A 19957-nucleotide genomic window follows, 5' to 3' on the forward strand; every position below is an offset into this window, starting at 1 on the left:
TTTGTTCCTCACCCATGAAGTTTGCAAGACTGGTCAGAGTTGGTGTTTTAGCCTTAAATTTCTTCCTGTCAAAGGGTGCTCTGTCCAGTGCCTGCTGTCTGTGAAGGCAGAGGGATGTCCAGAGTGGAAGCAAAAGACCTCTGAATTACTCATAATGTGTGCCAGCCTTGGGAAACCTCCTTGGCTTACTGAAATATTTACTGTGTGGATTGTGTATGTTAAGTTCACTTTTTGTTTGCATTTCCTTTCACTTTAGTAGCGATAACATAATTTTTTTAGGATTAATTTTTAAAAAATGTTCTTCCATTTAGGACACAGCTTAGGCTATGGCTTCGTGAACTATGTAACTGCAAAAGATGCTGAAAGAGCAATAAACACACTGAATGGCCTCAGACTGCAGTCAAAAACTATCAAGGTAGGAGCTCTTCGGTTGTCTGTGAAAACAGCATTGTAATAAATTTTATTCTGATGGTAAAGTTTGTGTGCTCCCAGCTGCAGCAAACATGAATCTAGGAGGAGAGTAGTGAAGTGTTTTGAAACAGCTTGGTATTTGAAGGCTCCCTTTCTTTACATACCCACCATTTTTACAGCAGTAGAGGGACCATTATAGATGGTTGTCAGGCATTTAACTCATGCACATCTTGGATGCTTCATAATATTTATTGTAAATCTTGTTGGTACATGTGCACTCTTTTCCTTATCCAAAACAACAGCCTGTGCTCCATGTGTAGGACTCACTCCTGCTTAGGTGATTTATGCAACTTTCTCCAGTAGTAGAAATTAGGGCAGAAAACTGCACCTGACTCATGCCATATTTTTATGAAGTTTTAGAAAATATGCTGACAGGACAAGTTCCTGATGTGAGCTGTGGCAGGTCCAGTGGCTGAATCAGACCTCAGGATTCTTCACGTGGCAAAAGTGTTTGCTGGGAGCATTGGTATTGGTCTGTTGCTGTCTACTTACAGCAATGCTAATATAGTTGTTATATCTTGGATTAGCCCAAAATGAATGGCATTATGTAGGGACATGCCCTTTCTCCTGTTGTTTGGTTGATTTTCCCCTACTGTCTTGGTTCCATTGTTTTGAATTCCAGTAAAAATGCATGTGTTGGTAATGGGAGAATTAATTAAATTGGCTCATGACAATAAATTGATCTTCCCTGTTAAGGCCCTGAACATGTATTTTTATTTCTTTTAAAGGTTTCCTATGCCCGCCCAAGTTCTGAAGTTATCAAGGATGCTAATTTATACATCAGTGGCCTGCCCCGCTCAATGACACAGAAGGATGTAGAAGATATGTTTTCCCGTTTTGGGCGCATCATCAACTCACGTGTGCTTGTGGATCAAACCACAGGTGAGTTCTGGGACCTTGGCTGCAGAAAACTGGAGTCTTCAGCATGTGTTTGGTGTTTTCTGAGACTGGCAGTACCTAAACTTCCGTAAATTAGACTTCCACGAGCTAATTATGACATCTGCTGTCAAATGGTGATAGAATTTTGACAGGATATCCATGTTCAGTGATTTTTTTTAAACACAAAATGACTCACACTGTCTTTTCCAGCTTACAGCCCAAACCTCAGACTATATTAAAATAGGATTATTGTCATTTTTATCCACTACTGATTTGCCAAATCTGCTTTCTTGCTCTGATGCTTGCTGGCACTGCAATGCACTATGTTTCTGGGCCTTGTGTGTAACCTGGAGTGCTGTCCTTACCTTGACTTTACACATGTGCAGCTCTTATGCACTGGTCAATTCCAGGCCATAGTTAGAGATTTAAAGCAAAACAAAAATGTGTTTTGTTTTTTGTACCAACCTGGAACTCACTCACTCACTCAATTTTCTAATATTTTAAACCATGTGAGATGTCTTACAGGCCTCTGTGGTTACTGTTAAGCAAAGGAATTAATTTCATACACTTAGCCCTGAAAGTTCTAAATATATTTCATGTATTAAAAAATAAAAAAAAAAAAAAAGAAAAAAAAATTAAGGGAAAGGGGAGAAGTCAGTTAGGCACTTGTCTCAGGGGAGTCCAAAGCTAAAGTTTTCTTTGTGATGGCAATTCTGACTCTGTTACAGTGTTTTCAGAGTTTTAAGTTCTTACCCTATTATTTCAGACAGTATAACTGTCTGGCTTATCCTGTCACCCAGCTGTTCTGTGATTTTACTGGTAGCCCATATGTCATGTATTAATCTGTAGAGAGCTTTTACAAATAGACTATTTATTGATTATGCATCTGGTGTATTGGAATAGAAGACAATCTAATTCTAGCAATTCCATGTTTAACATTTATAACTGGGATGTGCATTTATACACTTCAGTTCAGAAGCAGCTTTCCTGCTCTGTGAGGAATCTGCTGTAGTTCACAGTGGGCCACCAGCAGCTCCTTGTGGGCTCAGTGTGAGTGCAGGCTGAGGTCTGCAGGGTTGTGTCCCTATCAGAGCCAGCTCCTGGTCCAGGCACCACTTGTAGGTGTTTGGTCAGATGGTGCTGCAAATGTGACTGTGCATCAGAATTACATGAGGTGGCTTGGTGAGATCTGGGGACTGATATGGCACACACTCCATGGCTGAATGAGGAAAATCCCATCCTGCCTGGAGAGTATTATTTGTTTTGACTAGCTCTGATACCTGCATGGCCCTGTCCCTAGAGCTGGTTATCTCGGATGCAGCTCTAATGAAAAGCAAGAAAAAGACTTTTGGAGCACAGCAAATTTAGTAATGCAAGTCTCAAAACTAGTCATCCAGTCTGGGAATCCATGGGGTCTGGAAAGCATCTGGATTTGACGGAGCTGTAAAATGAGATGACAGAAGTCATACAAATAAAATCTCCCCAAGAATAATATAGTTTTCATAGGTGTGCTGAGGCCTGATGCTGTGTAATTCAACTCAGAACACACCACCTGCTTTTCCACAGCCTTAATAATGCATTGACTGAAGAGTGAGTTCTGTTACATCTCACAGTTCATGCCTTCAAGAGCCTGGGCTTACTCTCCCACCAGGAATGTAGCTGTGCCTTGGCTTTAAGCCTCCCTTTCATATCTTGATCTGCTCCCACTTAAGACATGTTTTAACTTGTACTTAGCTGTACCTTCTCATAGAGATGGTACTCCAGCTTTTGAAAATTATTCTGTTTAAAAATACACTTTCTAAAATATTTATGTTTTAAATGAATGCTTTGAGAAGCACTAGGATGAGCAGCATGAAAGTGGAGGAGTCACAGTAAGCTGAGCTCTAGGATAGGCCTTGCTGAGTTCTGAGTGATGCTGCTTCCCTGGGCCTTCCCAGGGTGGGCAATACCCTTTCCCCTGGCACGGAGGCTGATCTCAGTGGTACCTGAGCATGCAGTGCTGTCAGCTCTACTCTAGTGAGCCCCTGTGTTATTTATCAAAAGGCAATCACACCTTGTTTGCTTCAGGCCCAGGTCTTGACATGTTGCATTTCCTTCTGTGAAGCAGAGAAAATGATCCTCAGCTGTTACCAACAACAGTTTATGATTTTGTGGTTTATGATAAGACTAAGTTCTGTATGTGGCTTTGAAGATGGTCCTGGGTGGATGTGAAGAAAACAAAGTATCTCATATGTCCCTTTCTGAAACAGAGCTAATGAAGTCCTACATTTAGTCTGGCCACCATACCTCCTTTGGAATGGCATTTAAACAAAATGTGCCCTTTTAGCTTCAGTGTGATAAACTGTGTTCTCAGCCCATGGTCAAGTCACAGATGAGAAGCAAGGGGAGGAGAGGAGAGCTCACAAGGCATAACGTGTACCTCAGTCAGAAGGAAACAGGGGCTGGGACTAGGGAAAAAATACACAATTTTTTAACGGCTGTGATATTGGTTCAGTACAGCTACCAAGAGGTAATTCTTCATTGATTTTAACGAATAAAAATAATCTATGTGCCAGCTGGAAGTAGCTTATGTGGTGAAGGTGAAATTCTGATCTCTCCATTAAAAAAGGTGGAAGTCCTTTATTATAGTCAGGTGTTTGTTCCCTCATCTCTGAACCTGAGTGTGTTTCTAGCATGGAGAATTGAAAACATTTGCAAAAATGTATAAATTCTGTGTTTGCAGATGCTCTGTAGTGATAAAATAATCAAAACTGAGGGGTCTGGTTTTGTTTTTAACCATCTGGAGTTAATTATTTTATTTTTTTACTTAATTTAAAATGGTGAGGAGTTTTTTGTGAATGGAAATGTCAGTTGGTGCTGAATATTATGGAATTCTACCACATATTTTTTTAAGTGTTTAGTCACTGTGGTTGTTATAGCTGAAATGAGTATGCTAATTTGTCTTTGGTTTCTTAATTTTGTATTTTATCCTCCAGCTGCTGAAGAAATATAAATGTAGAGAACTTGAAAGCTGTGACCATAGAAATACTGAACTTTTTTGGGTTTTGTTTTCAAAGTTATTTTGAGTTTATCCTGAACTTCAATTTTTTGTTTGTTTGTTTGTTTGTTTTTATTGGTTTGGTTACAAGGTTTGTCCAGAGGGGTCGCATTTATCCGGTTTGACAAAAGGTCAGAAGCAGAAGAGGCAATTACAAATTTCAATGGTCACAAACCCCCAGGTTCCTCCGAGCCCATTACAGTGAAGTTTGCAGCCAACCCTAACCAGAACAAAAATGTGGCACTGTTGTCGCAGCTGTGTCATTCACCAGCTAGACGGTTTGGAGGGCCAGTGCATCACCAGGCACAGAGATTCAGGTAGGTTAGGAGGAATAAATGCATTTAAGGCTGTGCTCCTGTTCCCGTGGTTGTGTGGGGAGCTGTGCCCCCACAGCTGGGCAGTGATACCTTCACTGCAACATGTGCGAATGAATACATAGTGTACTATGTGTCCTCAGTGTTATGTAAAGGAAGTGTTGCATTAAAATATGATTAAAGAAAAATATTACTTGTAAAATTTATATTGAAGTTAGTATGTAAAGGTACCTGCGCTCTGGTGTCTGTTTCCACTACTGGGTTACAGTGAGGGGACAGCAGCAGGAGGTTCCAGGTGGGTGTTGATAGGTGCCTGTCTCAACAGATCCCCGTTCTGTGGTTTATATATCTAAACACAAATAGAATTTTGCAACTTAATTAAAGCTCTGAATGGTTGGTTCCAGCAGGGAGGTGTTACAATAAGAAAGGAAAACCTTATTTCTGACTAGGAGGCTCTGTGGGATTCCTGCCTGCATTGCAACCTGTGCAGGTTTCTGGCTTCCCTTGAGGCCTCAGGAGTTTACTGATAAGAATATTGAGCAGTTGCAGCTTCCTCTCTACTTCCAGGGCTATAGAAGACACTGTGCTTTGCTATAGAAAATTGCTTTGGTTGCTTTGAATAGGAATTGCTTGAATTGGAAGTGCCTTGGGTGTTTATGAAGGAAGCTGATGGTTGGAGAGTGCTCTGGAAAATGCAGTGTATTGACTGTGTTGTAGGGAAGCAATAGGCTTTGAGATGATACATGTTTCTGAGAGTAGTGGTTCCCTGTTGAGAAGTTACTCCTTTTTTTTTTTTTTTATGTTCTACTGTAAGGGATCCAATGAGCTCAGTAAAATTGGACTAAAATCTCAGCCACCTTTTAGCTGTGCTGCTGTTTCAATGTTGCTGTTTCCTGTTCACAGTGCTGTAGCTCAGCATTTTGAGCACAGCTCTGTGTAATGGGTCTCCAGAGAAAATTTGTACTTTGTAGTCAGTTGTGGTTTTATACTGAGAGTGGTTGAACAGTTTGCCCTAGAAGACAGTGAAGTTTCTGTCCTTGAAGATGCTGAAACCTGACTAGAATTGATATCAAAAGGGTTCATCTAATTTCTACTATGCCTGTGTAGTTTTAGCAGGAAACAGAGTATGCGGGATCTGCTTTCTCAGCAAGGATGGTTGGAAGATAAGGGGAAGACATCTGGCTTAGGGATGCAGCCACAGCCAAAGCAAGGACTGAACCTGGGAAATTGGGAAGAGCTTTATGGTAATGAGCAAAATAGTGACTGTTTATAAGCAACACACTTGTAGAAGATCATGTGCACACAAGGTGGAGTTATCCCCTGTGCATCCAGGCCTATAATGAATAATGAATGCCCTTCTGAATGCTTCATTGGTGTTAAAGAGTTTTATTTGACCAGTTTTTGGTGAGTTTCAGCGACAGGATGAGCCCGAGCAACCTGCTCCAGGTGCCTTGCTTCGAGCAGAAGATTTATGACAGGATTTACATGCCAGCCTCAGTTGTTTCCCAGTTCTCACCAGCTGTAGGCCAGGGAAGTCAGCTCAGGCAGCTCCTCGTTTCCCTGAACAGTCACCCAGATCTCCACACCAGACTTTCTGAGCCAGACGCTGAGGAATGAAATTCTGCATTCTTTGCATTTAGGTGAATTATTAAAAAATCAACACATCTGCCGTTTGTCTCAGCCTGGGCTTCAATGTGTCTGGATCCTACTAAATTCTTTTTCATTCTTAACATTCTTAATTTACTTGGACATTTTCATTATTGTTCTTCCCCCTAAAATTTATGCCAGGACCAAAATCCATCAGAATATGGAGTGCAAATAATATTTGGATCCATAATTAAGAGACCAAATACTTTTAATTCAATCCTGTAATGATCACTCAGGAACAATAAAAATTATTAATGTATTTATATTAAGAGTTGCTGGTGAAACAAAATTTTAATAACCAATTTGTTCATTATTCTCCTAATGTACCATTTAGAGCAGCATTAATATCAATTATGTGCATTTCATAGAATCACAGACTGGTTTGGGTTGGATGGGACCTTAAAGCTCATCTTGTCCTACCCCTACCATGGGCAGGGACATCTTCCACTATCCCAGGGTGTTCCAAGCCCTGTGCATCCTGGCCTGCAACACTTTCAAGGATGGGGCAGACACAGAGTGTTTTTCTAGGCTTGGAGTGTCACAGTGGGGTTAAGAGGAAGAAAATGTTGTGTCTTTGTTCCATTCCTGCTGCCCTGGAGCTGTGTCCTGCTGGCTGTCTGTGCCCAGTGCTTGTCTATCAGCACAAGTTGGCTGGCTGGTGCTCCCTGTGGCAGACCTGCTGGTGGGGAAAGAGCTGAAGATTTTGGGGTCTCACAGCCTGGCAGAGGTGGGAGTAGAGCAGTAGTGGTAAGGCCGGGACACAAGAGCCCCCAGTTGACTTGCAGACACAAGCTCTTCATCTCTGCCTTGTCACAGACTTATGAGACCTCCAACATTTACTACAGAGCTTCCTTCCCTCAGTCACTCGTGCAGGCAAATCTGTACATCTATGCACAACACTTACACCATGGAGTCATGGAATTAAGGTTGGAGAAGACCTCCAACATAATCAAGTCTGTCCCACAACCCTCCGTTTTTGGTTTTTTTTTTGCTTCAAGTTCTTCTAGTGAGTCTGTCTTCCTTGAAGGATGCTGCACTGAAGGAGTTGTGATTACTCATGCTGTGGTTAAGCTCAGGAACCTGAGTTTGGGCTGAGTCTTGTTTGTTTTGGTAGTGAACAAGACATGATGAATGGATAAGCAGCTTCCACAGAGCCTCCAGTCTGTATAAATTGAAGTTGTGATCTCTGCTCCACAGAGGTTGAATATGTAACCTGATATTTTGATTACATTTCATCTCGTTTCATCATAATCCCTGTAAATCCAGGATTAAGCCTTTAGTGTCTAATTTGTAATTATTAATTTCCTACAGGTATTTCTCCAACCCTTTGTTTAATGTTCTTTTAATCCTTTTGAGTTCCTGTGGTGTTTATGGCTCACATCAGGAACTGGTCTTAGTTCTGTGTCCCACTGGATTCTGGACTAATTGAAAGACCCAGGCTCTCTGCTTCCATCCAGAGGGAATGATGCCACAGAATGAGGCTGTATCTGGAGGACAGATAAAACATCTGGGGTGAGGGTTTCTTTAGAGTGTAAGATTTGTTTACTTAAAGAAAATAGTAGATCTCCAGGTGCTGAACTGTGATGAAATGGAGGGGTTTAGCTCCTGTAGCATGAGGAAGCTGCTCAGGGCCCCTGGAAGTCCAATGCTTTTGCAGCTCACCAGAGCTTTATAGTAGGACAACCTTCTTTCAAACCTCAGTTATTGCCAGTTCAGCTGATACTGCTTTCAGACTTGTTCAGGGTTGGAGCCAGTTCCCAGTTCATGTAATGGGCATAACTCTACCAGCATCAGCCCATGAGTTCTGCCCTGAATGCCTGAAGGGGACCCATTTCTGATAGTTCTTTGATCCAAGGGGAAATGCAAGAAGACTGTTTAACCCTGTCAGTGATATGGTTGCTCAGACAGTTCCTGTACATCTGCTTGGTATCACTCCAGTGAAATTGTTTAAATTTTCAGTTTTTAGAACAATTTATAATTTGGATGCAAGCTGTATGTATTGAGTAGAAACCATTTCATCCAGAATAGTATTTCATCAAAGTTCTGGAAGAATATGGGACTGAAACCCCAGTTGCTTTTGTTTTTCCTTACGTGGTTGTTTGACCCAACACCTTGATTTTTTTCAGGCTTAGAGCTTGTGTCACTGAGTTCTCAACAAGATTTTTGTTGGCCACAGCAGATCTTTTCTGACAGATCTTCTTCTTTTTCTGCTGTCAAAGACAGCAGAAAAAGTTGCTTGTCAGAAGGACATTTCCAGTGTAGCTGAGCTCCTGCTCTTTGTGGAACTATTAAAAAATAAAAAGCTGCTAAGCTCAAGTGCAATGGCAACACAAACTGGGATTAAAATTAATGTTCCTGCTTATTGGCATCCCACCTGTGGTGCTGTATGGAACTGTCCTCAGAATGCAGGCAAAAGAGTTCAGCAAAACCAGCACAAAGCTGTGTTAAGTTTAGGTTGGATATTTGGGCAAGATTCTTCCCCCTGAGGGGACTGGGCACTGCCCAGGCTCCCCAGGGAATGGTCCCAGAGCTCCAGAAGTGTTTGGACAACGCTCTCAGGGCTGCTCAGGGTGGGGGTGTTGGAGTGCCTGTGCAGGGACAGGGGCTGGGATCAATGATCCCTGTAGGTCCCTTCCAGCTCAGGAGATCCTGTCATTCTATGAAAAGAATTTATAAGACTTGCATAGACTAAAAAGAAACAGCTTTCATTTTGGAGTGTCATTTCTGAGATTACATCCTCCAGTGAGTTAATCTAATCTCAGGATCTGTTAAACGGAGCAGGCTGTCTGTCTAATGGCAGAGGGAGCAAAAGGTCATTAATAGAAAAAAGAAGTTTATAAAATAAAAAAAGAGTTATGATGGAAAATACACTGTTGTTGATACCTAATGTCCCAAGATGTTGGCGTATTGGGTTAGCGTGGCTGGAAAGAACCATCCACAAATAACACTGGCTACAGACTCTTCAGGAGGGTTGAAAAAGCAGTGTGGAGGAGATAGTATAAAAATAATTTCAACAGAAATGAGGACACCAGCTGTAAGTGTGCTAAGACTCAGATCGTTCAAATTAAAATATTAAAGGAATTTTAAAACCACTTTCTCTGAAACACCCTGGATCTCTGCTGGCCTTTGTGTTTGCCATAGTAGGGTGTTCTTTTAAACATCCTTAATAAGTGTAACTTCCTAAAGGTCATCTTAAATTGGCGTGGCCACAAAAATCTGTCCTAGTGGGACAGAGAGCTGTGTGTCAGCTGCTCCGGCCCTGCTCATGCAGGCTGTTACCCTGAGCTGAGTGAGAGATCTGGGGTCCCTCTTGTGCAGAGTGAGAACAGACATTCATCAGATTAGCTGAATAGTATTTTCTACAGGTTGGGCTGGTTTTTTTTCTTTTTTAATTACTTTTCTAATCTTTTAGGGGACTTCTTTGGTTTTTTTCCTGTTTTGTTTGACTTGAGTATTTTAATAAACCCGTAACATTTTTGTGAGATAAAGCAGGAAGAGAGGACAATCTCTTTAAAGATAAGTGTATCCAAAGAGCAGAGGTACTTGCTATTTTAAATTATTTTGTCTGTAACAAGCATTTAGATTTGTTTTCTTGCATTTAATACCAGTTGCTCTTCTACAACTGATTGAATGGGATATGCAGTATCATGATATGGTGTTACCTGGGCTCCTGGGCAGAGCCTGAGCCTTTAGAGCAGGCAGGGGCAGAGCTATACTGACTGCTGGAACCAACATCAGGCAATTCTGAGCTCAGTGGTTTGAGAAGGGATTCAGAACTGGTGATCTGTTGAGATGGAAACTTGACAGATATTAAGATAAATTCATCCTATCAGATTATTACTCACTTGGAAAGAAGCTACAGAACTGAAGGTGTCTGTCAGAACAAGTAAGTGTATCAAGCATGCAAGCACAGGAACGTTTTTTATGTAAAGCCAAAAGAAATACCAGATGTGTCACTTCTTCATCAGATCATAAGGGTTGGTATGTCTCATTCACCTTGTGGTACTTCTAACTGCTTTTTCAGTTTGGCTGTAGTACAAGGCTTCCCAAACTTGTTTTTTTCTTGGGGCTGGCTGTCAGTGAGTTGCTGCAGCTCAGTAGTGTTCCCCTGTGCTCCGGGAGCCCCCAGGGCTGCAGAGCAGCAGCGAGGGAGGGATGGAGTCACACTTGCTCTGGGGACAGGAGAGTCCAGGAGCTCAGGTGTTCAAGGGAGCTCTGAGCACCAGAGAGCCTGGAGGAGATGGGCACTGAGTGGTTCTTGTGTGTGTGTGTGAGTGAGTGTGAGTGTGAACTGCCATCCCTCTGCTCCCCTCCCTCCCTGTACTCCTCAAGCCCTCCCTCCTCGAGAAAGGCAGCAGCAGCTCCTTGATGCAGGGCAAGAAGGAGTCAGAGGGGAAGCATTTGGCACTTACTGCAGCATTCACTGCCCAGACATCCCTTCCCTGTTTCCTCCAGGTCAGCAGAGAATCAGGATCTGCCACCGCCCTGCTCTTGGCAGAGAGCAGCTCGTGTACCGCTTTTAAGGGGTTTGCAAATCACCAGTGGTACACCTCAATTTGGGAACCCCTGGTATAGTATCATTATATTTCTATGATCACATGACCTCATATTTTTAAATAATAAATAAGCACAAGGATTCAAAGTGAGTTTTTGACCTTAACTTGCACATTTCCTGGCCTTTGAGTGCTTAGCTGTGCAACCCTAATATTGCGCTAAAATATTCAGAAGCTTTGATTTTCTGGAGTGTAGGCCAGAAATAGAATAAAGGGGAATTAGAAATGTGGGTTTTAGGGGAAAGGAATTAATACAAAACAAGACATAAAAAGGAGAAGATTTTTTTGCTCTTTGTTATGCGTGAATCCTGCTGAGGTATTGTGAAGGAGGCAGGATTCAGGAAGAATGGGTAGGTTACTTTAAAAATCCAGATCAATAAAGTCAGATCTGAGTTTTCCTGGAAAAATTATTAAAATCATCCATACACACTGGAATAATAAAACTGCACTGAGCCTGCTCATGTTGTGAGTGTTTGCCTGCACCTGCTGCCTTTGGGTGGAAAGGGAGTAGGTTTTGTAGTGCTTCACAGAAGAAGAAATTAATACATACAATCTCTACTCCTAAGAACCCAGTACACTCATCCCCTGCCCCAGCAAACCCAAAGAAACTCTTTGACTTAGAGTTTCCCAACATGTTCTTTTAGAGGCAAGAAAAGAAGCATGGGGTGAAAGAAAATCTCCTTCTGTGAAATAAGTGGGAGATGCCTGGGGGTGTCTGGGGCCTCTGGGGAGGTGCTGCCTGTGCCCCCAAACTCAAGCAGTTCTGCAGCAATGCCCTGGACTCTCAGAGCGGCCTGGCTGAGTTCAGGCATCCATCCAAGTCCCCTGGGAAGGTGGTCATGTAATCTTGCCTCGCCTGTTCCTTGCCTATTTCTAAGGATAGTTCCCTGTTAATAAAGCAGTGGGAATACTTAACTTTTTTTTTCTGGCAGCTGTCAATTTGATTGTCAATTTGAATGGGGAAATATTTATGTGGCGGTTTTGATGTGCCATGTATAAAATATTCATTCTCAGTTGCTTCCCATTCAAGTTCATTTGCTTAATTGAACATGAAATATTGTGCTTTTTATTTGCTAGGTTCTCTCCTATGGGTGTAGATCACATGAGTGGGCTTTCTGGTGTAAATGTTCCAGGAAACGCATCTTCTGGCTGGTGTATCTTCATCTACAACCTTGGTCAAGATGCTGATGAGGGAATCCTCTGGCAGATGTTTGGCCCCTTTGGTGCGGTTACCAATGTGAAAGTTATTCGAGATTTCAACACCAACAAGTGCAAAGGTTTTGGTTTTGTGACCATGACAAACTATGAAGAAGCTGCAATGGCCATAGCAAGTCTTAATGGCTACCGCCTGGGGGACAAAATCTTACAGGTTTCCTTCAAAACCAACAAGTCCCACAAATAACTTGCTCGTGCTTTTTGTATGGAATAGATAATGGAGTGACAGAAGTTGAGACATTTTTGTTAGTGTAAAACTCATTTTGCGCCAATTTTCACAAGTGTTTGTCTTAGTCTAAATGAGAAGTGAAAAGGTTTTATATTCTGGGATGCAACTGACATGTTCAAATGTTTGAAATCCCACAATGTTAGACCAATTTTAAGTTCCTTTAAGTTATTTCATTTAAAACATGTTAAAAATCCCCTGAAATCTTAAGTAGATTGCATTAACTAGACCCTCTGGATGGTGGTAAAATTGAAGCATGCTTTCACTTATGAGACTAACATTTGTTTCATTGAATGTTGTCTGCAAAAACTGGAATTTTCTGAAAAATATCAGGCTGAATTCATTGATTTTTCTTTGGTTTTATGTTGTTCTTCCTACCCTTCCCCCTGTCCTTTTGTTCCCCCTCAGTTTCAGTAGTATGGAAGAAAAGTTGAGAAATACTAATGTTTTAGTTGACAGTAAATTGTTTGATAAATTAATATTCATTACTCTGTGTCTAGTTGAGGATGAGGCTTTTTAAAGTCAAGGTCTTGTAAGTAGTAGCATGCCAGCCTAACTTTAACACCATTGAGGAGGTAAGTTGCACACTGAGCAGTGGCCAAGCTGTCCAATTCACAGGTTTTAGAAACATGACTTTTAAAACCCCTTTGAGAGGAATGGACCAAAGAGTTTCAAAGAAACTCCAGGAAGATTTCAGAGTCAAAATGAAACTCCAAAAAGCGAGTGTGAATATATGTTGCTACTTTATCAGACTGAATCTCTTCTGTCCAAATATTTAATGCATGGTGCACTACTTACTGGTACATTATAATGCAGCAAGATACTTACTCATTTTCCAAGATCATTGTAGTTGGAATTCCTTTGGCAGTTCTATTTTGTAAAGAAAAACCAGTTATAAACATTTGAGCATTGTATTTCTCGCATCCCTTCTAATGAGTGCTAGTTTTTTTATTTTAATAGGATTTTGTTTTGACAACTAGCTTTACTTACTGAACACTCAGCAGAAAAGTACTTACAACTTGCAAGTTAGATATTAACCAAAAAACCCCTTTGATTTGTAGATTTAAAGATTAATCCCCCAGGTTTTCTGCAGACTGCCTTGAAACTTTGAGTTGTTCTGTTTCTGTTAATTTTCTTTTGCTTTTTTGTGTTTTTTGTTTGTTTTTACTTTTGCATTTAAGAACATTAAATTTGATTTTGTTTTGCTCAAATTTTGTTTTGTTTTTTATTTTCTGTTCTTTTTTTTGCTAAGTATTGCACAAAGTGTCCAGCTTTCAGAGTGCTGTTTAAGGATCTATAGCTCTGCTTTAAGAGAATTTTAATTTACCGCTTTGACAGATGAGTAGAAGAAAAGAGTTTTGAAACAAGCACCACAATAAATCTATCACATAGAAATGAGTGTCACAGACTGATGGAACCCTCAGGTGTGCTTGGGTAGGAAACTGGGAAGGCTGACCATGCCTGTACAGGTGTGTGAGCTGCTTTGCACAACTAGAGACTTGGCTCTGGTGTTTATGTAGGTAGGGCCGGTGTGGAAATGAGGTCTGTGGCAGTTTAATGCAGTGTCTCCTTGTTTTGCCTGACTCTCTACCAGCCCCAGAATTCATTTCCAAACTCGAGAGGCCAGTCCATGCTGCCTGCTCGTCTCATCCCCAGCTGACCTTGCCTTGTGCTTGCCACCATTTGTCCTCTCCTTGTCCTCTCCCTGCCATGTGATCTGCACAGCCTGAGTGCTCCCTCAGCCTCCACATGTGGCTGAGCTGGTGCCCAGTTCCAGGGAGGACCTGTGGGAACTGCTGATATTCCTGGACCTGCCCAGGACATATCTAAACAGTACAGATAGGCCTTGGCCCAGTGAGCAGCTGCCTGCTGAGTTTGAGCTTGTGTGCAGTGAATTCTGGTGGGATTTTGCCTGTTAAAGCCTCCAACCTTGCCTCTCCTGCCAATCTGTTCCCTGCCCATCTCTTGAGATGCTCAGTGCTCGGTGGAACAGGGACTGTGACATGGCAGCCATGCCACTCCCACCCCCCAAAGCTGCTCTTGGCTGTCAGGGGTTTCCTTCCACCAGTTCATCACCACCCATTTATCACGTCTATGGTTATTTCCTTTCTGCTTACGAGGAGAGCTTGGGAAGCGTTCTGGGCGTCCTCCCAAGTTAAAGCTGTGTAGTACAGAGAAGTTCTCTTACATGTCCCATCATTGTTGAACCCTGCACTGTCCTGTTCCACAGGAGTGGGCTGTAGTCATTCCCAGTTCCTGTCATTTTCTCTTGCTTTATTCCATTTAAGATAAATTTGCTGCTAAACTGAAATGGGAGTTGCTGGTTTATCACAATATTTAGCAATCATTCAGACTTCCAGCGAGTGACCCCTAAACATGACTCTATCAGTACTGGTTCCAAACACACTGGCCATGGCAGCAGCACATTTGCCGTGCTGCCACTTTTGTAAAACCCCCTTCTCTTGAATGCTTTCTGGCATCGCTGTTCCTTTATTTTTCCACTGCTTCCCTATTTTTCCATCTCTCATTCTTTGCTAAGTAAGAAGGAAGTGCAGGATATGGTTTTGTACTGCTACTAAAACAATCTCTTTCAGGAAAGGTCTGATTCCAGCTTTCTTTGATAGTTGCTCTGATAATAACTTTCAGGCAATTGGTATGAGCCAAGCACTGCTGCTTGAGTCAGAAAAAGGGGAAAAACTCCGGCTAATATCCAGAGCTAATACCAGAAGTAGTATGTGATCTGTGCTATTCTAACAGTCAATAAAATCTTGGCATAAATAGCTGAAGTCCAGAAAATATTGTGTATGTATTCTTAATGCTTTTGGTCCTAAACCAAAATGCTTGGGCATCCAACTAGTAAAGACCAAAAGGAAGCTTCTGGGGGTGGAAACTAAATTCTAACAAGACATCTACCAGGAGTTTTTCTGCCCAAAAGGTAGGAGCAACTGGTTTCCTCTTCACACTGCTTTGAAGCTCTCTCTAGAAGAGACCTGTTTCAAGAGAGTTTTTGGCCTCTTAATTTTGAAAGAGTGCTCTGCTTTTTCATCCATCCATTTGATGGAAGCCAGGTGTTTCTGTCAGGTGATGTTTCTATCAGTAAGCACTTACAGGATCTTTGTAGAACCAAAGGCTGTGTCAAAGCAGAGGTCTCACATTGCTCATGAGATTCAGTGGTCTCATTGAGGTAGAGAGTTCTGGAAAGTCTTCATTGGTGGACTAGGATGTGATAGTCAGATTCTGGAGACTGAATTTTTTGGTCTGTACTGTGAGATGTGCTACAGCAACAGCTGAGATGGGAGTGTTTTGGGGTCCTTTAGAGTAGGTTAAGAGTCTCTTGGGACAGCCCCTGGTGTAGGTTCTGAAGGACCAGGTGTAATTTCTGCTGAAAACACAGTTGTTCGTGCTGCTGTCTCAGGGTTTCATGTATAGATGCTGAGGGGAGTCACTGCATTTGCTTCTCACATGTCCACATGAATGGAATTCACCCTGTGCAGAACGCTGGCCATGAGCGTCATCACCTGTGAACCTCCCATTAACCATTAGCAGATAGGGAAATCCCACATAAATATGGAAGAGGAACTCTGTATGTGCTTGGTGTGAGCTGGCAAAGGCACATGCAGATCCTTCAGGTGAGGGGATGGCAACACCAGAAATCCAGACGTGAGCAGAACTGGAGCAGCTCAGTGTGTTCAGTTCTCAGTGATTCTCTGTTAGATGGTGTCTGTGCACTGAAGTGTTGGATTTATTTTATTTTATTCTTCAAGCTGAATTATCATAAAATTTTGTTTACCTGAGCTGCTCCACTCTCCTGTCAGAGATTGGCCAATGGAGTTACTGTTGCCTCCTGAGCCTTCCTCTGCCAGCCCCTGCATCTGTTCTAGCTCTGGGACTGGGAAAGGCTTCGGGATCCAGCTCTTAGGGTGAGGGGAGAAGTCACATCACCACAGTGGTGTGTGTGGCCACACAGCTTTTTCTTCCATTTGCTTGGATATGTTTTTTGTACATCTGTATCATGTGAGTATGAAAACCATGGAAAATCCAGAGACAAGTCACTGGAGCAGGATAAATTGTCACCGCAGTGAATGCTGCTTGGTCAGTGTGTGGTCACTTGCCCTTGTCCAGATGACCAAAGGGTGTTTGCATGGAGAGGACACCTATTTTTATAGGGGAATTGAACATTGCAGTAATGTTATTTATACAAAGCAGTTACAAATCTTTTTTAAAAAAAGTTTTTAAAAACACTTGGTATCATTTATAGAAAGAATATCCAGCAGTCAAAACCAAAATGATGAACTAACTATAAAGGTGATCCATTATTTTAAGGCTGAGTTTGGAAAATGAATAGTCCTTAAGGTCCTTCAACATTTGTTAAATTTCTATGTTGCTTTAATGTTCTGGGTAAGGTCAATAAAGTAGAAATTCTTCAAATATTTCAGGAGAGATTTTTTTTTTTTCAGTGCATTTTAAATGGCAATAACTTAAGTTCCTTTTTGGATATATGCTTTAAAAAAACAAACTTGGAGAATGTCCCCATGTTTACTTATCTAAATCAATATACAGGTCATATGATAAACTGTTTATTCAAAGTAGCTCCTCTGATAGCTCTGCCTGCAGAAGGTTAGAGTTTGTGGGAGGTTTTTAGCACACAGCTCTTGTGAGCTGCTGGTAGCCTGGTTCAATCAAATAAACATGGAGCAGTTTGTCTGGAGGCTGCCTCTATCAGAAGGTCACCATATTTTTTATTTCCATAATGAAGAAATGTGTCCTTTATAAGTCTGTTGATGAAGCACCTTATTGTTACATTTCTACATTTAGGCTTCTACAAATAGCTTTAGAGGGAAGGGACCAAATCCACCTTTAGCATAAAGAAACACCGACCCCTTGAGCTCTCTGAGAGGAGCTGCACTTGTGTTTTGTCTTTTTCTCATTTTGTTTTTATTTTCCAAGAGATGAATTTGTCACCTGAGGTATTTTAATCTGTATCTGGAAGCAGGAGAGTCTTTTTGTGCCTTTGGCAAGTTCCTCTAATGTAGCTCTGCACTTCTCAAGGTTGGCTGCTCAGCACAGTAGAATGGGTAAATCCAGAGCTCAAGAGGCCAGTGGTTATTTTCTCTGATTATTGTATTTATTATTACTGGGTTTCTCCTTATAATATAAAAAATGAAAAAATGTGGGGTTCATAATAGGGTCTCAGTTCCCTCCCTCTCGCTTGGAAGAGGCGGTGCCTCCATGACAACCAGTGGATTGAAAATCACCTGTCATTTCTGAGCGGCCGCTCGTAGGTTGATCAGGTACGGCGTCATTTCAGTGCTTGCTGTTTGTAGCAGTCTCATGCAGTCAAACAAAACCAAACTCAAAGTGTTATTTTTCTCATCCTGCTTGATTTAAAACCAGTCCAAGTTTTTATGATCTCTAAAGCATAACTCACCACCTCATGGGTGGGTTTGACATTCAGCTCTGGAGATTTCTTCTAGATCACACTTGATCCAACAGCAACAAAGGTTTAGAAATATTTTTCTGTTGAGTGGAGTTTTCAGCACTGAAATTGTCTTTTGTTGCTAATGATTTGAAAACAGTAATAATGGTAGAACTGTCACCTGAAACCTTGGAAAATTGCTTCTGTGTTCACATTTTAGAATCTCAATATTCTCCTACTGTTGTTCCTTATTTCTAAACATTTTTGAGCAAGTTTTTAGTAGTATGGATGAACTTTTTCACTTGGTCATTGAGAAGAAAATTACTTGAGACATTTGAAACATAAGTTGGGATAAACCTTTATTTGATGAGTAATTTGAATAATACTGTACTTCTAGTCTTTTTATTGATTTCCTTTCCTTAAACTTATGTAATCTTTTGTTTATAAATTAATCTGTTTGTGGGACAGAAGGTTTTAGCAATTGCTTTCCATACTGTACAGTATATGGTTATACATTTTGTATATTTAGTGTGTTTTTAAGTTATTGATTTGTTTTATATCAAATAATTTATTTTTCAGGTACCGTTTTCATTTAAACTTTGTTTTTACATGGGTTTAATTTAAATAAAGTATGACACTGCTTTCCAAATGTCTAAAATGAAGTTGAATCCCATTGTGTTATTTTGAGATGATTTATGTAAATTAACTTATTTTAGAAATAACTGCAAAAATGTACCAAGTTCATACTTTGGTTGTGCTTCAGTTCAAGTGCTTGGAAATTCTCTGAAATGATTTTTGAGCAGTTTGAAAAAATTGAGTTTTCATATTGAAACAGTTCAAAGATTTGTTGATGAAGCAGCAGTTTTGTAGAATCCTGTGGATGGAGTTATGAACATTGTTTTCTATATGGATTTTCAAAATTAAATGAAACAACTCATAGATATTTTACACTGGTGTTAAGACTTCAATGACATTATCTGTGTTAATAGTGCAAAGGAATTTTTGTACTTTTGCCACATGTTCATGGCTGGTTTTGTTGAGCACTTGTTTGGAACATACTTGGGATGCTTTTACTTGAGCCCTGTTGAAGGGTGATGTACTTCAAAGTAGAATTAGGCTTTTACTTAATTGTTCATATTTTGTCTTTTTTTCCCTGCAGGAATTGGATTATTATTGTGCAGTTTGGAATTTGACATGTTTTCAGAAGAATCTGAACTGTGTTCAGGAATAGGCCAATCAAGGTTTCTCCACTAAAGATTTTGTCACTTGTGGCCTTGTTAGAAAGATGAAATTAAAAGAAGGGGCTCAGTTTCGTTTTTATTTTTCAGGGGGAAAAAATTGTTGTCTTTATCTTACATTTTTCTTCCTGATTAAACCAAACCCAAAGCCCAGCTCTGCTGTTATTTAGAAATGTGTGTGGAACTTCTTCAGGGAGCTTCTGGGGAAACACCTAAAGTTGGCCCATTGGAGGTTTAGATTGGATAAAGATTTTCTGCAGATTGTGCCAGAGTTGTCAGGCCCTGGTGCAGGCTGCCCAGGGGAGTGGGGAGTCGCCATCCCTGGAAGTGTTCCAGAACCACGTGGCTGTGGGATGGGGGTCATGGGTCAGTGGTGAACACGGTGGTGCTGCCAGCTTGGTGGTTAGGCTTCATTGCCTTAGAGGGTTTTTCCAACCTAACAGCTGTGATTCCGTGAGAAGGCACCATCAGTGCAGGTCAGGCTCCGTGGTTCCTTGGGTGAGGCTGGGGCAGGACAGACACCCCAGGTCAAAGCCTGGGGGAGGTTCTGTAAGGGGCATTTTCCAGAAATGCTTCAGAGAGCACGTCTTTTTGGCTGAAGGATCACATATAACCCTGCTGGCTCTGCCCAGACTGGCTTCCAGTCTTAGTCCTTTCTTCACCAAAACAAACTTTTAGTTTTGGTGAGCTGAACTCTGTCCTGCTGCATTTCAGCAGGTGCCTCCTGTCCTTTAGTCACAGAAATAATCCCTCTGAGAGCTGGCTATTTGTACCTTTGACACATTGCCTCTGATTTTTCTCTTAAAGACTTACTGAGAAAAGTGATGTAAAGTAAGAGATATAGATAGTGTTTTATGTATGATGTCACAGAACGTGTGGCAGTGCTGCCTCAGCTCAGGATCTCTTCCAACTCAGGAGTTTTTAGATTTGCAGTTACATTTTCTGTGATGGGAATTTCTCA

At 41.3% G+C, this 19957-nt stretch overlaps 1 protein-coding gene across 2 annotated transcripts in view; it reads left to right on the forward strand.

The window, feature by feature from the left end:
• The window catches only part of ELAVL1 (ELAV like RNA binding protein 1), a 45442-nt gene extending 26736 nt beyond the window's left edge, over positions 1-18706 (forward strand). The window contains exons 3-7 of one of the 2 annotated variants that reach the window (XM_018921736.2): positions 312-415; positions 1200-1353; positions 4479-4704; positions 10804-10917; positions 11979-18706. In XM_018921736.2, the coding sequence (XP_018777281.1) occupies positions 312-415; positions 1200-1353; positions 4479-4704; positions 10804-10917; positions 11979-12303 (923 nt within the window). In that variant the 3' untranslated portion in view covers positions 12304-18706. The remainder of the gene's footprint in view (positions 1-311; positions 416-1199; positions 1354-4478; positions 4705-10803; positions 10918-11978) is intronic. The other variant, XM_009096822.3, reaches the window with a different exon arrangement.
• Positions 18707-19957: the final 1251 nt, after the last annotated feature.

This window comes from Serinus canaria, chromosome 28 (genome assembly GCF_022539315.1).
Source record: "Serinus canaria isolate serCan28SL12 chromosome 28, serCan2020, whole genome shotgun sequence".
Classification (NCBI taxonomy): Eukaryota; Metazoa; Chordata; class Aves; order Passeriformes; family Fringillidae; genus Serinus; species Serinus canaria.